This window comes from Nanorana parkeri, unplaced genomic scaffold (genome assembly GCF_000935625.1).
Source record: "Nanorana parkeri isolate BGI_ZX_2015 unplaced genomic scaffold, ASM93562v1 scaffold1024, whole genome shotgun sequence".
Taxonomy (NCBI): Eukaryota; Metazoa; Chordata; class Amphibia; order Anura; family Dicroglossidae; genus Nanorana; species Nanorana parkeri.
In genome coordinates this window covers 586,105-598,095 of record NW_017307292.1, presented here as the reverse complement: position 1 = coordinate 598,095, position 11,991 = coordinate 586,105, and the positions used below count along the sequence as shown (strand labels likewise).

Below are 11,991 nucleotides of genomic sequence, written 5' to 3'. Positions count from 1 at the left end.
CCGCCGTCCGCTGCCTTCTGGACACCACCGCAGCACGCCGTCCTCGTCCCCGCCGGCCGCCCTCGTCCCCGGCGCTACTATAGCCTCCGGTTCACTTCCCCTGATAAATAAAATTTATCAAGGGGAGAGAGCCACAGCAACGCCGCTCTCAGGGAATCTGCCGCTCCAGGCAAACGCCTTGTTTGCCTCGCGGCAGATACACCCCTGGCCCTCTAGAAATAACTGATATTATTATTAATAATAATGAAGTCATAGAGAACTGAACCCTAGTACTAGAAAAGCACATACAAAAAAAATGCAGGAGGGTATAAACACATTTTACTATAAGAAGCATATTGGGCTGTGTCATAATGTTAGACTTACGTCTCTGGGTCAAACACGCTGTTATCTCCCACCACAGAGTTGTCTGCAACCATGGCTTTCAGAATATCAGCATTAGCTGCAAAGACAAGAAAAGAGTTAATGATGAGAAAGGAAGAGATCAGCGGCTAGATTCTGAGCAGTTCTTCTGTGATTGTACAGGGAAAGTGGGCCACACCAAAAGTCCGTCTCGGATCTCTTCATACATAGGGAAAAAAATGTAATCTTATAAAATGTAAGGTAAGTGAATTTTCAGAGTGCACATTAGAGGTCTATTGATAATCTATTTACATGGCCATTCATTCTGTGAACGCTTGTTCTGTGCGGATACATGCCAAACGAAGGTTCTTTAGTGGCTCCTTTAAAAAGGGAATGCATTTTCAAAATTATTTTTTGTGTAATATCACATTATGGCCACAAAATATGCTTTGTGTATTTCTTCCAGTGTAATACTTTGCTTCTGTGATAAAGACCAATCACTGCTCCTCTCTCTTTCCTTGTGCAGAGTGACTGGTCTTGTATCCGCCCCCTCACTTAGTTTTCTGCAGGCAGCCTGTAGTGGGTGGAGCCTGCGGGGCCCCGCCTCAGCTCTCTGCACAGGATATCTACAGTAGAGTGATGATCTCACTGCAATGTTTGCAAATTAATAACTGGATCTGCAATGGCATTTGGTGCACAAAAGTGGATTTATTTTTCTTCCTCAGGAGTTCAGCTTTAAAGTCATCTCACAGAGAACAATAAGCAGGGTGACATCTATTTGCCATCTTTAGTGCCAGGATCTTGGGCTACATCGGAGACTTGCCAGACAGGATGACACAGTTCATGCATAGTCAAGTGTATCTAAACCGAAGATGAAGAATCCAACACTGTGCAGCTTCCTTAGAGAGGGTGGTTGCAATAGTTCTTTATAAGGCTTTGCTTTCCTTTTATTGTATTGTTTGGTGATCCTGTCTTAGGTAGGGAATCCTCACTGGCTATTGTACTGTGAGTATAGAGGAGGAGTATTGTCACCCTAGGACAGGAAGTCTGCTAGGACTATAGAACACCTCCTGCTGTCCTCATCTTCATAAAACAGTCCACATAGAGAACAGGGCAGGATTGATTACAACGTCTGAGATAATATTGCAGAGTAATTCGAAAGCTCACTGGATTAAAACCCTTTTAATAGTATGTTAACAGACCAACATGAAGCAAATAAGGAGAAGTTTACTTTCCGAAACTGCTGGATTGGGAGATCGAGATGGTTATGGCCCTATTTATGGTCTTTGGGTAAAATCAGACCTGAATCATAGACTTGCACTAAAAAAGAAGAGCAGTACAGCACAGTCACTGTACAATGCTACTAAAACAGAAGCAAAGACTGCGCATTTATCGAACCAAAACATCTTCCTGGCGTCATGATTCACAATCTTTACACAGATTTTACAAAACACTACAGGCATTCCTCACTTAACGACCGAGTTCCGTTCCTACGACCAGGTCGTTAAACGAATTGGTCGTTAAGTGAGGAACTCTATACAGTACTGTACTGCATTAGTACAGTACTGTATAGCGTTGCCGATGTACAGTACTGAACAGTGTACTGTACATCGGGCAATGAAAATACTCACTGGGACGCGCTGTGAAGAACGGAGGACGTCACTTCCCCCGGCGACACGTCGCACTGGCGCTGACGCGCGAGATCGGTGGTCGCTCGGAGGACGGTCGTAAGTGCGAGTGGTCGCAAAACAGGTAAGTCGTTAAGCGAGGAGTATCTGTAATTGTAAACATCGTATTCGGGACACAAATTCCTTTTTTTACATTCACATGTAGACCAATCTGTCCAGCAAAAGTGACGGTTACAGAGGTTGAGCCTTAGCATATAAACACTGCCGGGTCATTTACAATGACCAAGCTAATTCATGCAGCAAAACAAGATGTAAATCATTATAATTATGAGACTAGTCTATTTCTGCACTCTCGTGGTGTGAATAGGGATGCATACCTTCATTTCTCATGATGTAGCTTACAATATGTCCAACTGTGTCATTAGTCGTGTCTCCAGCTTCATCTTGCATCTCTGGACAAAGAAAAAGTAAAATTTGGTTATTGTTTAAAAATATTGTGTAAAAGTGAGAAAATGTACCATTTTAAGAAAAAAAATAAGTCCATTTTGAATCTGATGGCAGCAACACATCTCAAAAAAGTTGGGACAGGGCAACAAAAAGCTGGCAAAGTAAGGAGGTACTAACAAGGAGGAGCTGGAAGTACTAATTGGGTTAATTGGCAGCAGGTCAGCAACAGGATTGTATAGAAAAAGAGCATCTGAGAGAGTCAGAGTGTCTCCCTCCCATTGTAAAGATGGGCAGAGCTTCACCAATCTATGAAAAGCTGCGTCTAAAAATTGTCAAACTATTTTAAAATAATGTTCACGGACGTAAAATTGCAAAGACTTCAAAATATATAATCATCCACAGTACATAATATCAAAAGATTCAGAGAATATGGAGAAAGCTGTGCCCGAGGGACAAGGCTGAAACACAATATTGGATGCCCCTGATCTTCGGGACCCTCAGATGGCACTGCATTAAAAGCAGGCATAGTTCGGTGATGGATATCACTGCATGGGCTCAGGAATACTTCCAAAAATAAATCACTGTCTGTAAACACAGTTCACCATGCCATCCAAATATGCAAGTTAAAGCTCTATTATTCGAAGTAGAAGCCATATCTGAACATGGCCCAGAAATGTCGCCATTTTCTTTGGGCCAAAGCTCATATAAAATGTCTGTCTGTCGCAAAGTGGAAAACTGTTCTGTGGTCAGAGGAATCAAAATGTTACATTCTTTTTGGAAACCCTGGGCACTGCGTCCTCCAGACTAAAGAGGAGAGGGAGCTTCCGGCTTGTTATCAGCGCTCAAAAGTCTGCATCTCTGACGGTATGGGGGTGCATTAGTGAATATGGAATGGGCAGCTTGCACATCTGGAAAGGCACCGTCAATGCTGAAAGATATATCCAGGTTTTAGAGCAGGGGTAGCCAAACTGCGGCCCTCCAGCTGTGGTGAAACTTCAGCATACTGCATCTATGACAACAGAATGGCTTCATAGCAGAAGAATCCGGGTGCTAAACTGGCCTGCCTGCAGCCTAGACCTTTTACCAATTGATAATATGTGGTGCATCTTGAAAATACAACAAAGAGGACCCAGGACTGTTGAGCAGTTAGAATCCTATATCAGGCAAGAATGGGAACATTCCTCTCCCAAAACTCAGCATCTGGTCTCCCCTCTCCCAGACGTTTACAGAGTGTTGTTAAAAGAAGAGTGGATGCTACACCGAGGTAAACATGGCCCTGTCCCAACTTTTTTGAGACGTGTTGGTGCCATCCATTTCAAAATGACCTGATTTTTTTCTGACAATTGTACATTTTCTCTGTTTAAACATTTGATATGTTTTCCATTGGGGAAAAAAAAAAGTGTTTATGAGATGCAGATCATTGCATTGGTTGTATGTAGATTTTACAGTGTCCCAACTTTTTGGGAATTGGGGTTGTACATGACACAGTCACCACAATACGTCTACAACCTTTAGAATTCACCTGTAGAGGAGCACGCTAATGAAAGTTTGTGTTAGTGGAAGGATTCCAGCATTCTTTCAGCAGCAGTTAATCCAACTTCCATGAACTGTGAGCTTATAAATGATGATCGGCCACTATGGTAAACGTCTAACGAGAGGAGGTTTTTTTTATACTTTGTCCTTGTTTTTACAGACAGAATTGGAGCATGTGATGTGATCAGTGCTGGTGTTCTGATCACAAAAAATGACCTGTAGCTAAAACACGCTGAGGACTTCATTTCTTAAAATCATTTAGATTAAGGAGTAATCCCTGCTAGCTGCCAAACAAGATTTCTTATGGTCAGCAAGCTAAATGGCACATGCTGTTCAGCAACAAATGTAATGCATAGATCACTAAAGGCCTCATACACGGATGGCCAAAGGGTAAAACCAGGTGGGGTTGATGCATGTATTTTACCGCTGCCTCTCAATGTGTTCTCCTCTCCTGTAAGCAAAATCAGAGGCTAAAAGGTGCCCATACACTGCACGATTATCGTACGATAATCGTATGCGATCGGGTTTTCGTACGATAATCGAGCAGTGTGAACGGAGACGTGCGACCGTTCTACTGTACGGTCGCACGTCTTTTGTCGAACCAGCATGTTCGAAAACCAGCCGGGAATCGTACGATTCTCGGCTGGTTAGAACGGTGCTCGGAAGATAAATGCTGAACGGGCCGGTGTGTGCACGCGCACACTGCCCGTTCAGCATTGCGGTCATCGGAAGCCCGCCACTCAGGAGGGCGGGCTTGCGATGATCGAGAGGGCGATCTGCCTGTCCAAGATAGGCAGATCGTACGTTTTTTTAATCCCTTTAAAACCATCGCAAGACTAAAGTCTTGCAATGGTTGTAGAGTGTATGGCCACCTTTACACCAAGGCCTAGTTCACACAGGTTTCAGCTTATAAGAACAGTGTCAATATTGAGCTATTACAAAGCATTTGCAGACTGAGCGTAATCATCACTGGAGTCGGTTAACTCCGCAGTTAACCCTTTACATAAACAAATGGAAGCTCCTGCCAGGTGTTTCTGCAATTCTGACCTTTTAAGAAATGTCTGTTTCATTCGCCTGCTGAACCTAGTAATATTATTAGGTATGTTTGGTGTCTGACTGATTGTTATTTTCTTATACATATCATTATATATATATATTTCTTATATTCAGTTTTTACAAAAGATACCCCATCACAGCAGGAATTATAGAATGTTTTCTTTTTGCTAATGGAAATTTACAATGACCTTTTCCGTTTCTAGCTTGAAATATTTGAATAGGATTTATGATGGTTCTACTTCCCTGCCAACGCTATCTGCTTTGTGTTCTAGTGTAAGATTAAATCTGACATTTTGTTACCAACTCGTGCAGTTTGGATAAATCAGGGCGGCAAAAAGACTTTCACATTCTCTGCACACAAAATTTAGGGTTACCAAACGCATTCTCTTCACACAAATCAGCTCCAAATTGGGAAAGTTAAACATAGATCAGAATGGGAGTGTTGACTGTCACTTCCAACAAGCTGCTAGCAGGCTTCCCTAAGTTTACATAGCCTACTAGTAGCATGTGTAAAGTGGCAGTCACCAATCACATCAAGATCTGTTAGTTTCCTATACTAGAACTGAAGAGTTCTTTAAAGACTTTAACAAAGCTAGAAGCTTACCAAAAGCTTTGCAAATGTGTACATATACAACTGAAGCCTGTATACACAAGGCCTTACAGTATTGTGCCAAGCAATAGAGACCCAACAAGTTTCACCTCCCAGTCCAAGTGTTCCTGCACAGGCTGCTATCAAGAAAGATACTTGTGCTAGTTCTGTGTAAAATAAATGGAATACGGTACCTATTTTTGAACACATAACGGGATACAAATTGTAGTTCAAATTAATGTGTTGCAGTGTTTTGTGTGCCCATAACAAACATGTATTCTCCTCTGCAGTCCACTAGTGTGTTGTGTAAAGGCAGCCCTTGTATTTAGAATGGGCTCTCAATGAATCTCAGTGTTAAAAAAAACCTACATTGCCCTTTTTTCTAACCCTGTGCACACATGCGTTGTAGTAGGCTGAAGCGTGGCTGCATTGACCACTACCGTTGTGTGTGTTGCATTGCCATTCATACCTACATTGTAGGTGCCTTTAGGAATTCCTGCAGCAGGAATCCCAAATCTGCCACTTTCAGCGGTCACCCTTTCAAGATAATGATCGGGTGACAGCGGCTGCAATTGAAACCGGCAGAACGCCGGCATGCCACATGTAACTGCATGGGATGCGATTACATGCGGGTTGGAATCAATCACTATCCCTAAACACACCCATTGTGCGCAACAGTGATTGATACCTAACCGCATGTAAATGTATCACATACCATTACATGCGGTGTGCAGCGTTCAACTTGAACAGGTAACAGCTGCCACTTGTAAATGGAAGATTTTGGATTCCTGCTGCAGGAAATCACAAGTTCCTGATGCAGGAATCCCTAAACGCACCTACAGCGTAGATGTGAATGTAGTCTAAATGGCACTGCTGAGAAATAAAGTAGACAAACCCTTAAAGTAATGTGCAGCAATTGCACAGCATGTGAAGTATCTTGCATTAAGAACAAAAAAAGAAAAAAACATCAGTTGTAATGCATGAAGTTTATAAAGAGAAATGCGAGATTCCTTTCAAGATCTAACCTGCCAGCAGTCCAAACATGACACGGCAAAGCATGCGTTTATTAGTAAATTAAAGCTGAAGACGAATGTATGATAGGCCAGGGGATCTGTATGCAGATTAAAGTGGCTTACCTATCTTTTCTGCTGAGATTTTTTCCCCTTCCTCAGCTTCTGCTGTAGTGCAGCGATATCCTTTCTTCTTGAGAATGTGACAGATCAGAACTCCCGTCAGACCCATGATGAAAAAAATGGGGACTAAGATAAAGGCAACATACTCTGGATGGCCACTGCCGCTGCTGGTATCCCCTGCGTCACTCGTGCTTGGTGCCACCACAGGATCTAAAGATGGGGAGAGGTCTGCAAAAAAGAAACATGAATGGTCACATAGCCATCATACAGAAATCTGAACCACTAATCCAGGGTTTATCCAATCCTGGCAGCACAATATTACTGTCTATACTGCTGATTCCTTTCTTTCAGCCATATCATTCACATAGAAGACTTTTTTCCAAGATAAAAACATGGACCTAGCCCACACATATCGACCATGGCATAATAAAACTAACCAACATTGCCATTTCCTAATACAATACAGGTGAACCAACCCCAGCACTTCTTGCTAGACGTTTTTACTAAAAGCAACTGAAAACAAACATCTACAATCCGAAACCAGAACAAAAAGCGCCATTGTATAGTTACATAATATATTACTGACAATTACAGTTATACATACAATATCTTCACATGCTAATTAAAGCTGAACTCCTGGCACAAAACACTAAATTTAAATATATTGCTCAATAGCCACAAAAGATACACTGTGTGCAACAATTGATTTTGCAAGCCCTGTTATTAGGGATGCACGGATACTAGTATTGGTGCAGATAATGAGTATTTGGGTGAGTACTCGCCCAAATGCACCGATACTTACCCCCTATTCTGGTACTTCCGGTCAGAGGGAGACTTCCTCTGACCTGCAGTGCTGCGAGAAAACATGAAGCCGGCTTCCCGGCCAATCAGCATATAGCCGGCCAAACAGCATTGAGCAATCAAGAAGCCGGGTGTCTGGCAATGACACGCTGCCTTGCTTCCCGATTGCCCAGGAAGCCGGCTCCATGCTACCGGAAGTACAGGTAGTCGGTATCTGCGAGTACCGAAATGTAAATATCAGTACTCGTAGTCGATACCAAAAAAACGGTATTGGTGCATCCCTAGTTATTACCTTGTATAAGTACCAGTGACATTATCAATGTGCAGCACATACCCTGTGCAGAGAGAGAAGAGCTGTGGGAGGGGCCCAGCAGGCCCACCAGTACAGGCTGCCTGCAGAACACTACAGGAGGGGGTAGCAAAAAGACTGGTTACCCTGTTCAAGGAAAGAGAGCAGCAGTGACTGGTCTTTGTTACAGGAAGCTCCTGCACAGAGGTGAAGTTTCCTACTGCACAGAGCTGGAAGCTATACACAATGCACACCAAGATTCAAGTAAAAATACACATTTCTTGTATTTAGACAATATTTGCTTATCCTGGAGTTCAGCTTTTAGGCTGGGTTCACACCTGGGCGTACGGAATATGCGCATTTGCCGCGCATTTCGTGCCACGCGATTTGCGGTAGAAAAAAAACGTGCAACAAACGCACGTTTCTGAGGGCTATGCGGCTGTATCCTAATGGATATGCGCGGCAAATACGCCCCAAAGAAGCTCCTGTACTTCTTTGGGTGTAGGGCGTTGAAATACGCGCTGAATACGCCCAGGTGGGAACCATGCCCATAGGCAATTATTGGTTTTCACATGTTGAGCGTTTTACAGCGCGTAGCAACTCGCTGTAAAACGCCCAGGTGTGAACCAGGCCTTACCGTAAGCTTTGTCACTGTTTTAAAAGGACAACTATGAGGCGAGTGATTTTCACTCACCTCATAGTTCTAGCCGACCTGTGACAATGAGACTGTCACAGGTTGGCTCAGTAGATCGGGAGGAGAGCGAACACATACCGGCGTTCGCTCACTTCTCGATCCTGTCACCGCTCTGTGCCGTGACAGGGGAAGGGCTGGATTCAGACTTAAGTCGGGATCCGCTTCAGCTGCATCGTCTCAGTTTACCGCGAGCTGTAGCTCGCGGTATACTGCGGCATCTCAGTATACCGCTCGCAGTAGCCTGAGCTTAGGGTGACGGGAGAACGCTAGTTTGTGTCCTCCAGTTACCCTAAGGAGAACCATGGGGAAAAGCCCTAACCCCATAGTTCTCCTTAAGACAACAAAAAAATTATTTGGAAACAAAGTTTTTGAAACACTTTTTAAGCAAACTTCTAACTAGATTTCTTTGAGGACCCACTGTGCCCTGAATTAAAATTTGTGCACCAATAAAATACAAGTGCGCTTTTTAATATTAAACTGATATTAAAGATTAGTTTTTTAAATTATTTTTACATCTTTTTATAATGATTTTCTTTTTCTTTAAAATTGTTCTGTTCTCCTCCCCACCCCTTGCACAGGTGCCTCCATCAACTAAGCAGCTGCTGTACAGACACCTGTGCATGCGTGTTCCCAGCCGTGCCCGCAGTAGCTGTGTTCGTCCATGGACACACAGCTCTGCGGCATGCCCCTCCTCTCCTCCCTGAAGGGTGATTGATGGCAGAAGGAGCCTATGGCTCTTCTGCCCTCAGGATCCTCCACCCATAACCAGTTTGGGGAAGGGAGGATCACTTCGGGGACCGGCGGCGGTGACATCGGTGATACAGTAATACCTTGGTTTACGAGCATAATTCGTTCCGGAAGCATGCTTGTAATCCAAAGCGCTTGTATATCAAAGCGAATTTCCCCATAGGAAATAATGGAAATTCAGATGATTCGTTCCACAACCCAAAAATATTCATATAAAAATGATTACAATACTGTACTGTAATATAATACTGTACAAAATATAAAGAAAAATAAACCAATTTCCGGTTACCTTCGTGGCTGGTGTGAGGGGGACAAGAGAGAAGGATTATTGTGTAGGACAACTTTCACTATCACTAACGGAATCACTGCTATCTCTCGGCTCAATGGAATCTTTTTCATTTCGTGAAACCTTAACAAGGAATCTATTCAATGTGACATTGCATTGTCCTTAAACAGACTCATCGCTCGCACTGCTACAGCCTTATTCGGGTGGTGTTTTTATACAAAATTTTGCTCTTATTGCAAGACATTGCTTGTATATCAAGGCAACATTTTTCAGAAATGTTTGCTTGTCTTGCAAAACACTCTCAAACCAAGTTACTTGTAAACCAAGGTATTACTGTACTGGTAAGTGTTGGGAGGACAGGAAACACAAAAAGGTATTGGGCATTTTTGATCAATACAGAGAATGCATTAACGTAAAAAAAAAACAAAAAACACCAGCCTTTAATATTTATTGAGTAAATCATCGTCATGTAGGTTTAATCAAATCTTGCTGAACCCTCTATAAAATTGGTTAAGAACGCCTTTGCATTTCATATCTTCAGGGTAAATGGTACAAACATGCAAGTCAACACTGAACAAGAGGAAACACATTTCAGCTATTTGTTGGACGTTACCTCTTCTCCAGAACATGTATAAGCAAGAAAGAGCATCAAGTACATCAGATACTTTACAACCGTATTACATAATACACCAGAAGGCCACAGACTGGGGAGATAAAGTGGAGGAAGACGCACTGTAGCAGTGGCCCCGAGACAACATCCTGAGTTACGTGACAAAATATGATAATCCGGAGTGGCCCTGCTCCTACCTGGTAAACGACTGCCCTAGCCATCCACATTTCAGTTATCAGGGGTGCGTGGCTGGCACTTGTACTGAATAGAAGCACTTCTAAAAGAGAACTATGGGGTAAGTGTTTTTCCCCATAGTTCTCTTTAGGGTCAAGGGAGGACATACACTGAGTGGCCAGATTATTATGACCACCTGACGTTTGTAGGCAAATTAGCTATAATTAGCTATAATTTCACGCTGAAGTTGCTAGAGGGCCAGACCATTGTAAATAGGGAAGCAGGTTGTTTACCACGACAGTAGAAGTTATTTTTTTCTGAAGATATGGGTAAACAACGCGATTTAACAGCCTTTGAACGTGGGATGATTGTAGGCGCTCGGAGCCATGGAGCGAGTATCAGCAAAACAGCAGAATTTGTTAAATGTTCAAGAGCAGCTGTTAGGCTTGGTTCACACCTGGGTGCTTTACAGCGCGTTCCTATGACATGTGAAAACCAGTGATTGCCTATGGTCATGGCTCCCACCTGGGTCTTTTACAGCGCGTAGGAACGCGCTGCAAAACGCCCTATGCCAAAAGAAGTACAGGAGCTTCTTTGGGGCGTATTTGCCACGTGTATCCATTGGGATACAGCCAGGTGGCCCAACGAAGTACAGATGGGGTGGTCATAATAATTTGGCAACTCAGTTTATACTAACCTCCTGCCGTGACCCAAAGCTCAGTATATCGCTGGCTATGGGTTCTGATGAAAGAGGCTTGGCCTCTGAAACGCGTCAACTGAAGGAGGGTCAGCGTGCAGATGGCTTCAGTTTAGCACCTTCATTACCTACCGATATTTCGTTTATCCATCTTGATGTCATTCAGAGATCCTATCTTTCAATGGTTGTTTTTAATGGCTGGTTTGGAAGTACATTTTTAGCTGGCTTTTTTATTTACAATAAATCAGTGTTACACTATGGATGCGCTCCTTGTGCTTCATTTTTACTACACATCGGTTTCCCTGACTGAGGAGCTGCCCCCGTGCCTATGGAGACATTATCAGGAGCAGATATTGTTTTTTGGCGCCGGTGATTTATTTATTGCAGGGTATGGCCTGCGATATACCGAGAGCGTCGGAGCCGGGACGGTTCCGGACAATACTGTCTGCATCCACCCAGCTGTGTGATTGACAGCTGGCTCTGCCCATCTAGAGGCAGAGCCAGCTGTGCCCGCCCCCTCCCCCATCTATTCCTCCACTCAGTGCTGGAGGATCAGATAGGCGAGGGGGGAATCCCTGCGGGGAACTGACAGTCACCTCTCTCTGCAGGTAGATGATCGGTGGAGCGGATCGGCTGCATGTTTCTGCTCACTTCGCGATCGATAGAAGCTGTCACAAGTCTGCTCTAGGTCACAAGTCGGCTAACTATGAGGATGAGTGGAAATCACTCACCTCATAGTTCTCCTTTAAAAGCACATTATTAAAAAGGAGAACTATGGGGTCAGGGCTTTTCCCCATAGTTCTCCTAAGGGTAACGGGAGGACACTAGCATCCTCCGGTCACCCTAAGCTCAGTATACCGCAAGCTAAAAGGGTTAAAAGTTTTAACCCTTTTAACCTTTATGTTTTTGCATATATCTACTGCTTGCTAGCAATAGATATATACAAAAGATGCGAGGCTTTAATAATC

The 11,991-nt window shown here is 43.5% G+C and overlaps 1 protein-coding gene across 1 annotated transcript in view; it reads right to left on the bottom strand.

Annotated features, from left to right (window-relative positions):
* The window catches only part of RELL1 (RELT like 1), a 43,697-nt gene that overhangs the window by 11,206 nt on the left and 20,500 nt on the right, over positions 1-11,991 (bottom strand). Inside the window, exons 2-4 of the mRNA XM_018567236.1 lie at positions 6,729-6,953; positions 2,345-2,419; positions 364-439 (exon numbers count right to left, since the gene is read on the bottom strand). Coding sequence (XP_018422738.1) covers positions 364-439; positions 2,345-2,419; positions 6,729-6,953 — 376 coding nt within the window. The remainder of the gene's footprint in view (positions 1-363; positions 440-2,344; positions 2,420-6,728; positions 6,954-11,991) is intronic.